Raw genomic sequence first — 17089 nt, 5'->3', positions numbered from 1 at the left:
GAAGATAAATAAAAAAATTTTTTTTATTCAGTAATTATTGATAATTTTCCACACACTGCACACCCACCGTCTTGTGACTGAGCTGTTACTGTAAACAAATTGAAGTAGGAAATAAAGTTTCATGTTTGTAGTAGAATGAGGTGACTTCTTTCTCACGTTCTGGTTTGTAGGCCAATGAGATGCTGTTCTGTGGGAGGAAGCTGACAGCACAGGAGGCGTGTAGCCGAGGTTTGGTCTCGCAAGTCTTCTGGCCGACCACCTTTAACCAGGAAGTCCTGCTGCGGGTGAAGGAAATGGCGACCTGCAGCGCCATGGTAAATCTTTAACGCTCGTGTTGTGTCTGTTCGAATCAGAATCATTTGGATAAAAAAAGAGAAGAAAGAGGTACAACGCAGACATTAATTCATCTCGACAGTGTTCTTATAAATATATTACAATGCTTTATGAAACATGATGTAAATTTAGGCAGATGTTCATGCTTTCAAGGTTATGACAGAATTATGAGGTACTACATATGTGATGAGTCGTTCATGAACGATTCGTTAATTTTGAATGAGTCTTTAATGTGAGTCAGAAGGATGAGTCGTCTCAAAAAGTGATTCGTAAATTTTCTACTGAACAGAAAACAAAATCATGTAGTTCATCTCTCGGCTCTTCTACTCCGAATCGTGACTCCCGTATATGCTGTGAAGGTGATTAAAGGATCAAAGGATTTAAATGAATCAAATGACTCAAAAAAAGATTCAAAGAACCAAGTCACCAAAATGATCCGATCTTCCCATCGCTACACCATATGCTATTCCACCAGTTATAAATACATTTATAATGCATTATGGACACCATATTCACGTTTTTTTTTTTACTTTTATTATTATTATTATTATTATTATTATTAATATAATGTGCACTTAGGTACTGGAGGAGTCAAAGGGTATGGTGCGCAGCATCCTGAAGTCCATTCTGGAGGAGGTGAACGAAAAGGAGTGCCAGATGCTCAAACAGCTGTGGTGCTCCACCAAGGGCCTGGAGGCACTTTTTACCTACTTACAGAGTAAAGGTTACAACGCCTAAACATCTCGCAATGTCAGTGTGACCGCAGCACTAACGCTGCAAACCAACCCCCCGCCCGCCCAAAGCCCCCACCATCTGCAGACTCGCCCACCCGGAGCACACCATGATGTCATGTAATTTGTATGAAGTCAATATAAGCCAAGAAATCATGTCCATGCTTATTAATAGAATACTAATTATTTATAATCCTGACTGTATCAGAAAGGGTTCAGGTTTTTTTCCCCCCAGGATGCTTCCAGACCAGCATTCAAAACACTGCTAATTCAGTCATTTTACGAAATGCCTTTAATGTTGTCGTTCTTTATTTATTCAGAAAAGCCATTTTGCATACAGGAGCAAACAAGGAATTCAATAATCCTGTGTAGATGTACAGTGTAGATAATTGTGGCTGTATTATTTAATTTATTATCACTCTTCTTGTCGAATGGGGTGAATTTTCATACCAAAGGTTCTTGGGAAATAAAAAATTAAAATAATTACTATTATTCTTTATAAAAAATAAAAAGAAAGAAAAAAAACCTTTAAACGCATTCATGTCCTACAGCATCGTCATGGAGAAGTGCAGTAGTTTGTGATGAAGTGTAAATGAACTGAAGTTCTCGATGTTTTCTTGTCTCCTTTTAATAGACCAATTACTTATACATCTGACCACCTGTATGGACACCTGACCATAACATTTCTGTGTGCTTTTTGAACATCTCATTCCACATTTAGTTCTCATTGGCTGTTATAGTAAACTCCACTCTTCTGGGAAGATGTTCCACTAGATTTTGTGGAGATTGACAGATATTCAATCAGCTACATGGTGTTAGTAAGCTAGAGCTCTATTACAGGTCATTAAAGATCTTCCACTCCAACCCATGTCAACCATATCTTCATGGGGAGATCATTCACAGATATCTTCTGCATTGTTCATCCCTGATCCATGAGTCTATGCAAATCCAATAACAATTTATTTTTTTGTTTAGGTTTTGTTGTATTTTCATTTATTTATTCCGATCGCAGATCAACTTTCTGTAGTTTGAAGTTGAAAATTAGGTGACATTTTACGATGACGTACGTGCATCAACGTAAAACCAAGTCGCGGCAAAAATCAACGACTCGTATTTCACGTACTTCCAAAAAGCACACGATCGGATTGATTTTCCGATTTAATACATACAGCCACGCCTCTGAGTAATGTGAAGGGCTGTGATTGGACAGCGTTTGCATTTCAGTGTAAAACGACTGCGATGTAGTAGTAAGTGAACACTTTACTTCATATTCATTATAAAGCAGGTATAGATGTGTATTTACTTACTTTTTCAAGCGGAATTGTACATGTACTGTAGTGTCAACTCAACAAAATAATGTGAACTACTCGTCATAAAGGTTTTATTTACTACTTTAAATAAATAATACAATAATAAAATAGTTTTTCAATTACATTTTTTATGTAATTTACGTGAATTTAGGTGAAATATCAACATTTTCGCGAGTTATTCTCAGTCTGGGTCCAAATGAAAAGTCATGAACTATCAAGGTCATGAGTGTCAAGGTCACGAGTATCGACGTTCTGCTGTTTATATATATACAGCAGGGAAAATAAGTATTTGACACATCAGCATTTTTATCAGTAAGAGGATTTCTAAGTGGGCTATTGACAAAATTTCCACCAGATGTAGCATCAAGCCAAATATTGAATTCATACAAAGAAATCAGAACATTTAAGTCTACAAGTTGAGTCATAATAAATAAAGTGAAATGACAGGGTTTCTTTCTCAATACTGACAGATTTCAGGTGATCTCCTGGCTTTCCATGCCATTTTGCACCTTGTTATCTTCATGTGTTCAATACTTATTCCCTGTGTCATTTCACTTTATTTGTTATGATTCAACTTGTATATTTAAATGTTCTATTTTCTTTGTATGAATTCAATATTTGGCTTGATAACTACATCTGGTGGAAATTTTGTGTCAATCGCCCACTTAGACTGACTGATAAAAATGCTGATGTGTCAAAAACTTATTTTCTCCGCTGTATGTATGTATGTATGTATGTATATGTACTGTATATATATATATATATATATATATATATATATATATATATATATATATATATATATATAAAACAAAACAATCATAATGATCTTCACTTTAATAAAGTTCTCTTCTGGTATTCTCTTCTCTACTGCTATTCGATTGTATTGAGGAAGTGTTTTGTCAGTGTTTGAAATCTGCAGGACGTAAATCAAACATGCCATGCCTTTTGAGCTGTAGCATTTTTTTATTTTGTAGATTTTTTTAAACTGACATGAACCGATTCAAAGAACAGAGCTGTAGTGCTGCAAGGACGCCGAGATTTCAGAGAATTTGGGCTGAAAAAAACATAAATAAACACTAAAATGCGACTCTCAAAATGTTTTAACCCTTGTGTTCTGTTTGCTAATCAGCAATGAATGTACTAATGACAGGTTATATTGATATTAAAGCAGCACGTGTGTGTGTGTGTGTGTGTGTGTGTGTGTGTGTGTGTGTTCAGGTATAGTGCCCTCCGAAAGTATTGGGACGGCAAGGCCAGGATATGTTTTTCTTTTATATTTTAAATGCTATATCCTGAAGTCATTTAGGTTCAAAATCAAATAATGAACATGAAATAATCGATCAGAAGTTCAGCTTTCATGTTTATGTAGATGTGCTGGAGCTCTTGCTAAAAGACCAAGCAAAAGTGAGCAAAAGTATTGGAACAGTGGTCTTCAAGTGAACTAACACTTAATTTTTGGTTGCATATCATTTGCATGCGATAACTGCATTCAACCTGGCAACCGACTGACTGCTTTATTCTTTTTCTGATGCTTTTCCACAGCTTTTTTTATTATTATTATTATTTGTAGGTTTGTTTTGAATTTTAAATTCTCCCTAAAATGCTGCCCAATAGGTTTAATGTATGGTGATTAACATGGCTAATCTAAAAACTTCCACTGTTTCCCCTTGATAAAGTCCTTTGTTGAGTTGGAAGTGTGTTTTGGGATGTTGTCTTGCTGCATGATGAAGTTCTTCCCAATTTCCTCAGACATGATGCACTTCTCTGTAAAATGGCAAAATTCAATCAATAAAAAATAGTGAGTTTGTTTCAGAAGCAGCCATGCCAGCCTTATTCATGACATGGCCTCCACTATACTCGTCTGATGACTTTTGGATCATGAGCAGATCCTTTCCTTCTCCACACTTTTGTCTTTCCATCATTTTGATTCATTCCGGTTTTAGGAATTTTGTGGATTATATCTGTGGCTATATTTGGGTTTTTAGAGGTTTTGGATATGTGTATAGGTTCTATAGGTTTTACATACATATATGTGAGAGTCTGAAAACCAGGACTTTCTCCATGAAAAGACATTCAGAGCTACTGACTGATTAAACAAACAGGACACATCGGGGGGCAACAGGAAACACCTGCCAGTCACATGTTCCAATATTTTTGATTATTTGAAATGTGGAAGTGGTGTAGAAGATAAACGTTAAAGATTTGTATGTCATATTTTTTCGGTACAGAAAAAATGCAACGCTTCATACGCTTCATTTAATGCGTTTCATACAAAGCGAATACAAGGGTTGGCTTTTTTTTTCAGTCTCTATATTCCTGATGCGTTAATGAATAAATGAGATTACAAGGACATTTTTAACCTCATACACCCCTCATCCAGCATTTTTTTGTTGTCCATTTATTTAAAGTATATCCAGTGTGAAACCAAACCAAATACCAGACACCGATTTCTTTCTTTCTTGTGAAAAAAAAAAATGAAATTTACAATTTTTTATTAAAAAATCCTCACCACATTCAACCAGCGATAACTGCGACTAGGACACAGGGTTAATGACGCTCAATACTTCACATATCAAGACTCAATAACATGATTTCGTCCTGTACCACTCGATCATCTCCTGAAAGTGCGTTCGGAAATGACACATCCTGCTCCTGATCCTCTTTTCATTCACTAAACTCAATAAAGCCTCATTTCTTTTTATTTCTGTTGGGCGGAGAAGCAGACTCGTAATTACAACTTCATCCCGGTTCTTTTCAGCCTTTTGTGATTTGTGTTTCTGTCAGGAAACGATGAATTAAATCCTTATTGATGCAGTGAATGAAACGGATCGGTGACGGAGGAAACGTGGCGCTGGAAAGCAGACGTTATTCTGTATGTGTAACGTATATATGAATCTATTGTAAAAAGGACTGTTTTTAACAAAATACCACAGATTCTTGATTATTTTTGTAAATAAACACTGAATAATATATATAAAAATATATATATATACGTGTTTCAGAGAGAGTTGTCGTGTTTCGTGGACGTTAATGCAGATGTGGCTGATATATTTGCATGCTAATTTGCATATATATTTATGACGTCATTCTGCTCGGCATTTGTACATGCTTCATTGTAATCGTGCATGCACGGGATTGTAGATAAATCCTGCTTGTTATTCAGATCTTTATACTTTCTGATGTTTGTCTGTTTATTCATGACTTTAGGAATCTTGCTGCTTTTTATTGACAAACGCAGAGAGAAATCCTGTGCAACGGCACGGCCTTTATATATACACACACTTTCAGGGTTTTTTTTGTTTGTTTGTTTGTTTCGCTGAGATAATTTATCATTGTACATTGACAACGTACAGTCCAATTAGTACCATTGTATGCATAAGTTTTGGCACCCTATGTCAATCATGCCCTGTTCATTTTCTACCTGATAAGAAAGTCTACAGGAAGCTGCATATATATACATATATATATATATATATATATATATATATATATATATGTATATTTTTTTCCAGACAGGCTGGAATGAATGCCCGAGTGGAAATAAAATGATTTAATTGGTTATTTAATTGTTTTAATTGCCACTTAGAAACTAAAGAATAAATGTGCAATATGATTTGGGGTGCACAAACTTATAGATACAAAGGTTTTACCCATTTGGAGAAAAAAAAAAGATTGCATACAATATAAATGCTCCACTGTGTAATATTTTAATATTTACTTTATAATACTGAATTATTTTCCTTTTAAAAACTGTGATGAATTTGCTGTAATGTATTTTTTTCCCCCATTTTCTGAATTTTGTATCTGAAATAATTACATCCTGTTTACCAAAATACAGATCGTACTTCAGGAACAAGTTTTAGTTCATCATCAAATTTTAATAATATAATAAATTGTCATTTTTATCAATTGTATATATAATTAATATCACATATTTTATCATAGTATATGTAAAACTAAATAGGTCATGCTGTTAGAGGAAATTGAGGAAATGTGATTTTTCTATAAACTCCTTCCGTAAATAATAAACAATACAAATACGAGTCGCTGCGAATGAGTTACTATAGAAACGTATCGGAATAAACCCGTGTTTCGTATAATTGAGCTGCTGTTATAAAAATCTATTCGACCAATCAGGATTGAGAATTCGACAAAGCTGTGGAATATTATACAAAGGTGTATATATATATATATATATATATATATATATATATATATATATATATATATATATATATATATATATTCAGTATATGTAGAAAGGTTTGTGGACACCTGACCATAAGATTGCTATGTGCTTCTTCTAGAGCATCCCATACGACATTTAGACTCCATTTGTAGCTCTTCTGTTAAGATGTTCCACTAGTGTTTGGACCATTCAGCATTCAAATTCATCTCAAAGGTTTTCAAAAGGTCTATCAGAGCTCTATAGCAGGAGATCTTCCACTCCAACCCATGGAAATCACATCTTCATGGAGCTGGCTTTATGCACAGGTGTATTGTCATGCTGGACCAGGGTTTGGTTTCCTGGTTCAAGAAGACAACACACAATTGTTTGCTGGAAGTCAGGTGTCCCAATACTTTTGTCCATATAAGTGTATATCATACAGAACAAAGCAATGTTTTTTTAAATGTCACCGGTTATCATTTATTATTAATCCTTGGGATCGAGGTTGCCATGTATAACTTTACTTGTCCTTCACTGTATTAAACAATGAATATTTCCGGGTGCCTTAGAAGTCGTCATTCCAGTGTGTGTCAGTAGGAAACTGTGTCTTCTTTGTGTTCTGAGAAGAACGCTATCTAATAAACGTCACGATTCATGCATTTTGTGTATTTCGGCTGTATTTCTTTTATTTTGGGATTGAAGCCACGTTCTATATATTTAATTCAATACTACTCAAAGATTTAGTACATTTACAGCTGCATAATAATCAGAATGATCATTTCATTCCCATCTAAATGAATTTAACGTCTTCTACGTTCCACTATGGATCAGCGTCCTGTGCAGAACGTCAGCCTTCCAGAAAAAAAAAAGTCCTGAATAATATTTCACATCTTTTATTTTTTTTTGCAGAAAATCTCAGGGTTGGGCTTTAGGACCGTCTCTGATCCGCTGTCTCATCTCTTCTGCATGAGCTTTGCTGCGTTCTCGCTTCACCTGATACTGAAAAAGAGAAATGAGAACCAAACGTAAAAGTTCTCCTGAGATTTCGGGGTTTTATTCCGAACAATTATTTATTCGCCAGTGCACGAGATCAAAGAGGGACGAATCCTTTGTAGCTTTTTATAAAAGCGTGTCTCACCTCCTTCTTCAGACACTCCCTCATCGAGCGGTCCACATCGTTACACGTCCCGAAGAAGCGCAGGACGTTGTGCTGAAGACACGTTTCACAATAACGATCAGTCGTAAAGGAAATGCAACTCATTTAGATCACGAATGGAGAAAGAGAAAAAGAAATGATCAAATACAGAAAATAAATCGTTTTATGTCAATCGTTCCAGAATCCGAAACTTTATCGATAGAAGGTGGAATGTAGTTATAATCGATCGTCAAAGTGTGGAAACACCGAGTCTTTTATGGTTTTTCAATTTTCAATCCAGATGTTCCACTTTATTTTCATTAAAAAATCCTCCTTTAGCGTGAGGAACAGCTTTACTACATCCGGACTCTTCGTTTCTCCAAACATTCAGCTGAAACACTTTGATGTGTCTCTTGTAAAACTCGTCTAAGATGTTCTTCACTGGTTTTCTTTATGATGCAGTTCATCTCAGAGCAGTTCAGTAGGATTTAGGATGCAGTGACTGGGCAGGTCATCATGATAGATATCACTCCAGACGTCTCTAAATAACACTTAAAGAACTCAGACGTGAGCTTCGGCTCATCGTCTTGTCGTACGGTGAAGTCGCATCCAATGAGCCGCAGTCCAGACGTTGAAGTGTGGAATTAAACCATGTTGGAACAAACAGTGGAGTCCCTGGCCATCTTTAAGTGGGGGAGTCTGATCACATCTTCTCTCCTGTTCTCTATCTCAGACAAGTTCTTCTGGTAGAGACTCAAATGTTTCATTTGGACTCCATAGATGTTTCTTCAACTTATTCTCTTTCCATTTCTTGTGTTTTTTTGTCTATAAACTATTAAACCCTCGGTGTTCCCAAACTTTTGATAGAAGCTGCAGCCTGACACTTCAAAGCACCAGAAGTAGAAACTTTTGACAAATATACACTAGTGCCATCAAACTACCATGAAGAACAAACGCTGGAACATCAGGTAAAAAAAATTAATAGATATTTCAGCTTTTTTTTTTTGCTTTTTTGCTTTTAAATGGTTTTAATATTTCATATATTTGTGATTTTGTACTTTTTAATTGTTTTACAATTTTGTTAATTTTTTTTTAATGGTTTTTAATATTTTTACTGACCGAGGTCAACTCACGTCCGTCAAATTTTATTTTCCCTTATTATTGTTACTATTATTATTACATTATTAAAGGGTGGTAAATTTTCATAAATTTTTCAGAAACTTCCTATGGGAACTTCATCTGGGGAATTTTGGAAATATTCCAAGTTGGAAACTTACTAGGAATTTACGAGAATTTATTGGAGTTTATAAGAATCTGTTTGAAATTTTGGGAAATTTATATAAACTATATGATATACACACATAAATATAAACATTTTGTTTGGTCATAAGCGCAAATAGGGGGCGTGGCCTCATTAACCCTGCAGTAAGTGTGCTGCGTGCATGTGATTGGTGAATGTTTAGGGTAGAAATTCACCTGAAATTTCATTAAATCAGGTTGTTTTAATCAAAATTATCCTGCAGTTTATCCCACGTTTAACTTCCCTGTTATTGGCTCACCTGCAATTTTGCAAACTCTCAGTTTATTCCCATTAATTCACATGAAAAGTTTCCAGTCCCTGAATTTTGCACCGCTAGCTGTGAGCTAAACGAGGTTTTATCTGTACGCACGTATTTCTCGGAAAAACATTTGCGAGATGGTTTTATTTAAAGATTCCACACATGTGAAGGCATCAGATCTTTGAAATAATAAGATGTATAAAAGATAAATAGCAGATAAACAGATGATGTGAGGATGATGATGTTTTTTTCTGACCTCTTTGTGACACTGTTTGAGCAGCGAAATCAGTTCATTGCATTCAGCAGTGTGTAAATGCGGCGACAGGTCCGGGTGCATCCTGAGATCATGAAGTACCTGGAGATACGGGAGAAAACAAGCATGACATCATGACCTTTACATCCAACACCATCTTTATTAGAGAGAGAAACCTGAGTGGCCAAAGACTTGCAAACAAAACAACGTATATGATCGTGAGGAGCAGAAAAGGAAGTGCCTCAGTGATCAGTTCACACTCATATATCCTTGGTGAACATCTCATATTCCTTTCTTACACATTATAACGAGCTCCAATCTTCTGGAAAAGCTTTTAGGGTGTAACTGTGAGGATTTGTGTTTATTCAGCTCCATGAGAATTACTGAGAGTCAGATCAAGTGTTGGTGTTGAGATGTTCAAGCAGCTCCAGTTCTTTCTGAAGGTGTTCAATGGAACTGATGAGGATGTCAGGGCTTTGTTTAGGACGCTCAGGTTCTTCAGTTTCAAACTTCTCCAACACCAACACACATGTCTTTGGGTTTGTGCACAGGAGCATCGTCATGTTGCGTTGTTTAGCTACAGAGACATTTTCTTTACGATTGTCTATTTCCAGGTTTGGGTCTGTTGTTGCTTGTCAGACTGTAGGAACATCTCCTGCCAAACAAATCTCTAAACATACACTGTATGACCAAAAGTATGACTTTTCTATCCAGATGTGCTTCTTTTCCAAACTGCTACCAGAAAGTTGTAAACACAATTTCTACAAGACGTCTTAAATCCCCCCTTGAACTACTGGACCCAAATTTATTCCAGCTCCATAAAGATCTACCTGACTTTACTAACACCCCTGTAGCTGTAAGAATCTCCACAAAATCTAGTGGAACATCTTCCCAGAAGAGTGGAGGTTGTTCTAACAGGAAATGCATGAGGACTAAATGTGGGTGAGATGTTCGAAAAAAGAAGCGCATATCAATCTAATGGTCGGGTTTCCACAAACCTTTGCTGATAATTTTGTACACTTTGAATTCCTAATTAAGCAGATTAATCACCTAAAAGCCAATTAAATCATTCAATCAAATCCAATAACAAGGTGAAGGACAAAAGCCTGAGGTTAACATTATTTGACCTCGAGTCGTGTATGCATTAAAAGAAGACGAATAATAATAATAATAATAATAATAATAATAATAATAATAATAATAATAATAGATGAATACATAAAGATGCAGATAATGAATTAATTAAGCATATTTACAATAACAGCAGCGTGCACACATAGAAGTAGTTCACAATCGGAGGTTATGCTTTTCTTTTTAAGGAACATGCAATAATAATAACCACAAACCTGTATTTGGTTTCCGTGGGATATTTAATGTTGTTTTTATTTTTATTTTATTTTAAAAATCCATTAAACTTCCGCTCTTCGTCCTGATATCCACCATGCTCGAGAGCGTGCATTCCATTTATGGCCGATAGATGGCAGCACTATAATAAAATATATATATATTTGTATATACGCACACAGAGTGATTTACTTTCAAAATGTATTAAATATTGTTTAAAATGTACAACATATAATCAAAGCATTTTATTATTTAAAAAAACACACTGGATTGTTATTGCATGGTGATATAACTTTTGTGCTTTCTTTTACTTTTAAAGTAAACAGACTTTTATTAAAAAAAAAAAAAAAAGCAATTCCGGGACTTTTATATTTAGATCCGGTTTTGAAGCAGGATGTGGCGTACACGGAAGTACGCCTCCGCACCAGCTTACTCTTCCTGTGTTTTTCCCGCTGACCGGAGATCAGTTTTTGTGCTTCACCCAACGTGGTTGACGTCACCATCAGGGTTTCACGAGCTGGTCTCAGATCAGTAGGAAAATCCCAACGCTGTTTGCTGGACTTGGCGGTTTATTTTGATTGTGTTCGGAGTGAATATGTAGCTCACACGCGTTTTAACAGATTTTCTTCACTATTTTTTTTATTCAAAAGCTCAATTTCGGTCCAAAACAATGGATGAACAATCGCGAGCTATTTTACAGCGGATTTTAAGGAAACTCCCCGGAAAAAAGACCCAGAACACACTGAGAGTCTGGGGCTGTTTATCAGCTGAGCAGCTCCAGGATCTGGACTTCACTCAACCAAAATGGCTTCTTTTAGAGAATATCATCTCTAAATGTGAGGTATGGACACAAATATATAATCTAATACACACACACACACACACACACACACACACTTGTACGTTTCATAACGTAATAATGCATCATCTCACAATACAGGGGCTGCTCGATATATCGGTATTGTATCGACGATAAAACAGTGTTTAAAAAAAATGATTTTATGGTTTTTTTTATCCTTTTGTTTTTTTGCAACAAACTCGGGTAAAATCACACAATGTGTTGTGGGGACATTGTGTAGTGAAGACACTGATGGTGAGGACACAGTTTGGGGGAACAGTGTAGTGAGGACTCTGAAGGGAGGGACACTGATGGTGAGAATACAGTTTGGGGAGGGGCACTGTTTTGTAAGGACACAGTTTGGGGGAGACACTGTTTCGTGAGGACATGGTTTGGGGACACTGATGGTGAGGACACAGTTTGGGGGAACACTGTACTGAGGACTCTGATGGGGGGGGGCACACTGATGGTGTGGACACGGTTTGGGGGACACTGTGTTGTGAGGACATGGTTTGGGGGACACTGGTGGTGAGGACACAGTTTGGGGGGGACACTGTAGTGAGGACTCTGATGGGGGGCACTGATGGTGAAGACACAGTTTGGGGGGACACTGTATAGTAAGTACATGTTTTGGGAGGGACGTTGTTGTGAGGACATGGTTTGGGGACACTGATGGTGAGGACACAGTTTGGGGGGACACTGTAGTGAGGACACTGATGGTGAAGACACGGTTTGGCGGGACACTGTATAGTAAGTACATGTTTTGGGGGGGACACTGTTTAGTGGGGACACTGGTTGTAGGGACACTGATTGGATACTGTGGCTGGGAAATGAACTAATTGTGGACTAATACGTGTCTTTCAGGAAAGCAGGCTACGTTTAAAAGACGTGACGAAGCTGGAAATGGTCTGTAAGTGACATTGTTCCTTATCAGCGATATTCTGAAGACATTTTGGAAGGTTTATGCAGAGTTTGTCTGTCCTCACCCTCATCCTAAAGGACCTCCATGACTGCAACGCAATCCAACATTTCAGATTTATTTATTTATTTATTAAACCGTGCACTGGTGGTTTTGATCGTTTTTTTTTTTTTTTACATTTCATTCGCAAAATGCAGTTGTGCTGTGAACGATTTTGTAGCACAGGGTGAAATATTCAGTAAGTGTTGCCATGTTGGTCATTTCAGTCCCCTGTGTGTGATCCGTGTGTCTCTTGCACTAGATCACGTAGAGAACCCGAATCAAGGAACATGGCACGCCTATAAACTCGCCGAGGCAGAAGGTAAGTCTTAAAACTCTTCAAATGAGATCACCTTGAATTACAGTCAGATTCAAATCAAGTCCATGAACTTAGAGGGCGTGTGGGTTTTTTTCTCTTCACAGATGAAGCCCTTTCAGTGGATTTCACACAGTTTAAGGAGATGTTTATATCTCACTTGGAGGAAGTCGTCCAACACGTAAAAGCACATTTTTGATCTTTTCAATGCAGTTTTGTGTAAAAGACACACACACAGACATGAAACTCCTCCTTCCTCCATAATTATGTACATCACAGTGTAGAATAGTTGCACTTGGCTCCGCCCACAAAACACCATAAAAGGAGAAAAAACCCTGAAATGACAAGTAAACCACTGCTTGTTTATTTATATATTTGTTAATAATTTTATTTATTTATTTTAACCACCGACAGCCAAAAGTGTCCCAGTGACTGTCTATGACCAAAAGTTTGTGGACACCTGTGGAAATCCCATTCTACATTTAGTCCCCATTTGCTGTTATAATAAACCTCCACTCTTCTGGGAAGATGTTCCACTAGATCTTGTGTAGACTTGTGCTCCTACAGCTACAAGGGTGTTAGTAAAGTCAGGTAGTGATGAAGGTGAGGAGGTCTGGGGTGCAGTCAGGGTTCACATTCATCCCAAAGCTCTATAGCAGATCTTCCACTCCAACCCATGTAAAGCAGATCTTCACAGAGCTGGCTTTGTGCATCATCCTACTGGAACAGGTTTGGGTCTCCTAGTTCATGTGAAGGGACAATTTCATACTCCTGCAATTTTTTTATGAGAGTTCATTATTTATTTATTAATACGGGATCTGCTCAGGATCTGCTCAGGATCTTCTCAGGTTCTTACCCACCAGCCTTTTCTCCTTCAGGTCTCCATCAGGATGAAGAAGCAGGAGGACGACGCTGTGTGGATCCGGATCGCTTGGGGTGATAATTTCACCAAACCCAACCACCTGAAGCCGACATACGCGGTTCATTACCTTCAGACTCCCTACGTGTTCATCCTCAATCTCGCCTCTAAACACAAGCCTTTTCTATATCAGGTCTCTTCTTTCTTTTCAACATTTGCATTTTTTTTTTTTATTTGTCTGTAGCATTATAAGTGTTCTTACTGATCTTTCTCTCAGGCTTTGGTCCTGTCCACCCGGCACGCAGCGATAAACGAAGCTCACCTCACAGGTAGAAGTCTCACCGCCCTGCGAGACCTTCTCATGAAGCAGTATCAGCAGGTAACCTACTGAAAATATTCACCAAAATCTTAAAAAAAAGATAATAAATCAACTTAAATATATTTCTAATATATATAATGCACATTTTTATTTTCCATTTAATATATTCCTATTATTATAGTATTATAAAATTTCTATGTTTAAATTCTATGTAATTTTCTTTTCTTTAAAATTCAAATTACAAAGAAAATTCAACTTTTAGATTTATAATACTTTATAAATCTATTTATAGTTACACTGTTATTTATATGGCTGCTTATTTATTTATAAAATATTATTAATAGAATGATGATTGTATTATAAAACTCAATCACACACAGAGATGATCTTATCAACATCATGAACTTTTTCTTTCCCTGCAGGTTTTCCCAAACCAGAACAGGACCTTAAAGGAAAGAAACATCTCTCCATCACGTGTGTGCTTTTTGTTTATTTTTTTATTTATTTATTTTTTTTCTCTCTATGTTTATTAAACCTCAGGATTATATTGGCGTATTTATTTCTTTTACCACGTCTTTATTTCTGTCTGCAGACCCCAATATCGATAAAGAGCATGCCGAGGTAGCTGAGAGAACCCGTCAGATGGCCTGCGAGGCTTTCGGTGACGGGGCGGTGCCTAAACTGGAAACCGCCGTTTACAAGGTGAGTAAGAGACACAAGCCGGAGACACAGTTATCAGGATGAAAGTGGGAGAAGAAGAGTCCTGAACTTCTCAACACCACTGAACACTTTCGGAAAGAACTGGAGCTTCTTAATCATCCCAACATCAGCTGGTGATCTCACTAATGTTTATAATGTTAATGGGCTTTTTTTAATTTATTCCTCTATCAAAAATCCTTTTGGAATGGATTTCCAAGGTACCTTTATTATTGTTTAATAAATGCTCCTTAAAGCATTTATAGCTGTTTGTCAAACTATGGCTCCTCTAGACAACGGCATATTTTGAAACTGTAATATCCCTCGGTTATCAATAGAGTTCATGGCACCGATGGTTGATTGCTGGAACAATCAGCTATCAGCAAAAATCCATACCGATAGTTTTTCCGGCGTCCGGTCCGCTGTCGTTACGAGAGCGGCCTCTAGAGGCGAATCCCTGACTGCATGCTGCACGGAGAGTGCGATGTTATATTTATTATTAATAAATCTTTGATTAAATTTGTTTATTAATATACTTATTTAAATGTATTTTTAAAACATTAATTAAGTTTTTTACTCTTTTTACATGGAGTGTTATGTTTGTTTTATATCCAGTATCCATTTAAAAAAACGGTTGATCTCTCTTTTATCGTTGAGTACAACCTCGCTGTTGGTCCTGAAATGGCCTCTGCTCTCTTCAGCTCGAAACCAGGTACCGAGGCGGCAGTAGCGACGCACCCGGCGACCGAGACGAGCTCTTCAGGGGCGTGGTCAAATTCTCCAGCCCCAACCTCCTGGAGTCTCTCCGGCACTGCGTGTCCACTGGTGAGCGACTGGTTCATTTAAACCTTTTCAAATGATGTGCCGTCACAGGAACATAACATGTATAAAGCCCTGAACTTGGAGAGACTCCTTCTATAAATTATGCTATATAAATGCAGTATATGGACAAAAGTATTGGGACACCTATCTTTTCCACACCCTGGTGGTCCTACTACAAAATGTTACCACAAAGCTGAATTGTATAGGACCCCCTGTGCACAAAGCCAGCTCCATGAAGATCTGCTTTCCGTGGGGTGGATGGATGCTGAAGATCTTCTGCTGTAAAGCTCCAACCCTATTGAACAATGGTCAATGTGGTCCGATCCAACAGACAAGCTCCTGTAGCTTTAACTGCTGAAGAAGTTCATGCTGTTGATGCTCGACAGGTCACGACTGTTTTAGCAGTGAAACGGTGACCAACACAATATTCGGCAGGTGATCAAAATGTTATACCTGATCTGTATATTTAATATAGAAAAAATACTATTGCGTCTTTATAGACAATTGTGTTATTGCGCTGAATGACCATTAGGTGGTGTGAGAGAACCAGTATGACTGCAGTGTTTTTGCTGTAATGGCTTTGGGTAATTATTGATTTTCTGTAACGACATGGCCTGCAAAATAGCTGAAATAAGGCCTCAAATAATCCATGGGTTATAATTAGTAATATTACACATGTTGGATTTGGTGCAAAAGTTTGTGGACGCCTGAGCATAAGATCGGTATGTGCTTCTTTTTGAACATCCGATTCCACGTTTAGTTCCCATCCATTTGCTCTCATAATAACCTCCACTCTTCTGGGAAGATGTTCCACGAGATTTTGTGGATATTTGTAGAGATGACTTCAGCCACAAGGCTGTTAGTAAAGTCAGGTACTGATGTGGGCGAGGTGTTCAATAGGGTTTATATCTCTATAGCAGGAGATCTTCCACATACATCCAACCCGTGTAAATCATATCTTCATGGAGCTACAGGTTCGGGTCTCCTAGTTCAAGTGAAAGAAAAATATAATGCGACTGCATCCAAAGATTGTAGTAACAGTTGAAGAGCCACTTATGGCTTGAAAGGTCGGGTGTCTCAATACTTCCGTCTGTATTGGTTTGGATTGTCGTGGAAACGCTTTTTTCCGGATGCGATAACAACTGGAATTCTGATTATGAATCTAACGTGTGTCCTGGTGCGTGTTTGACAGGCATGTCTGAAAGCCCCGTCACTCCACTCTTATCCTCCATCACACAGAAAGGAAGAAACTACTTCGTGATCGCAGAGAAAGTTCCAGGAGCCGCGAGCCAGACGCCTGCACACACGACTTAACATGATTCATACCCAAACGCTCTTCATGGTCTTGATGTTCTTATGATGTTCTTATGCTGTTGTTTTTGTTTTTTGTTTTTTTTACACTTTAAACCCTGTTCAAATGTAATAATTTTAAAAAGTTTTAAATA

The 17089-nt window shown here is 37.3% G+C and overlaps 3 protein-coding genes across 4 annotated transcripts in view; 2 read left to right on the top strand and 1 right to left on the bottom strand.

The window, feature by feature from the left end:
• The window catches only part of LOC124396142 (chromodomain Y-like protein 2), a 42959-nt gene extending 40241 nt beyond the window's left edge, over window positions 1-2718 (top strand). The window contains exons 6-7 of the mRNA XM_046865153.1: window positions 171-314; window positions 913-2718. Coding sequence (XP_046721109.1) covers window positions 171-314; window positions 913-1071 — 303 coding nt within the window. The 3' untranslated portion in view covers window positions 1072-2718. The remainder of the gene's footprint in view (window positions 1-170; window positions 315-912) is intronic.
• A 4704-nt stretch (window positions 2719-7422) lies between these two features.
• cmc2 (C-x(9)-C motif containing 2) lies at window positions 7423-10978 on the bottom strand. 2 transcript variants are annotated; one of them, XM_046865177.1, is made up of 4 exons: window positions 10749-10978; window positions 9496-9594; window positions 7684-7755; window positions 7423-7544 (listed from the first exon to the last, which is right to left on the bottom strand). In XM_046865177.1, exons 1-4 carry the CDS (start codon window positions 10815-10817, stop codon window positions 7461-7463), a joined length of 324 nt encoding a protein of 107 aa, XP_046721133.1. In that variant the 5' UTR covers window positions 10818-10978; the 3' UTR covers window positions 7423-7460. The 2 variants fall into 2 exon arrangements, with proteins under 2 accessions (XP_046721133.1, XP_046721134.1); XM_046865178.1 differs by having other exon boundaries at window positions 10839-10978.
• A 341-nt stretch (window positions 10979-11319) lies between these two features.
• Window positions 11320-17076, top strand: cenpn (centromere protein N). Its single transcript, XM_046864549.1, has 10 exons — window positions 11320-11677; window positions 12539-12584; window positions 12895-12954; window positions 13056-13129; window positions 13827-14000; window positions 14085-14186; window positions 14549-14600; window positions 14719-14828; window positions 15524-15647; window positions 16837-17076. The coding sequence occupies exons 1-10, from the start codon at window positions 11507-11509 to the stop codon at window positions 16956-16958; spliced, it is 1035 nt and encodes a 344-aa protein (XP_046720505.1). The 5' UTR covers window positions 11320-11506; the 3' UTR covers window positions 16959-17076.
• Window positions 17077-17089: the final 13 nt, after the last annotated feature.

This window comes from Silurus meridionalis, chromosome 13, assembly GCF_014805685.1.
Source record: "Silurus meridionalis isolate SWU-2019-XX chromosome 13, ASM1480568v1, whole genome shotgun sequence".
Taxonomy (NCBI): Eukaryota; Metazoa; Chordata; class Actinopteri; order Siluriformes; family Siluridae; genus Silurus; species Silurus meridionalis.
Note: the sequence above shows the minus strand (reverse complement) of the source record. Positions and strands in the feature narration are given on the sequence as shown.

Bases quoted from the DNA above. Each gene is read 5' to 3' on its own strand.
- cmc2 (XM_046865177.1), bottom strand. From the start codon at position 10,817: ATGTTCCTTAAAAAGAAAAGCATAACCTCCGATTGTGAACTACTTCTA. The intron at 7,756-9,495 runs GTCAGAAAAAAA...ACGTGTCTTCAG, and splicing joins TCAAACAGTGTCACAAAGAG to CACAACGTCCTGCGCTTCTT. The intron at 7,545-7,683 runs GTGAGACACGCT...TCTCTTTTTCAG, and splicing joins GGGAGTGTCTGAAGAAGGAG to TATCAGGTGAAGCGAGAACG.
- cenpn (XM_046864549.1), top strand. From the start codon at position 11,507: ATGGATGAACAATCGCGAGCTATTTTACAGCGGATTTTAAGGAAACTC. The intron at 12,955-13,055 runs GTAAGTCTTAAA...TTCTCTTCACAG, and splicing joins TAAACTCGCCGAGGCAGAAG to ATGAAGCCCTTTCAGTGGAT. The intron at 14,001-14,084 runs GTCTCTTCTTTC...TCTTTCTCTCAG, and splicing joins ACAAGCCTTTTCTATATCAG to GCTTTGGTCCTGTCCACCCG.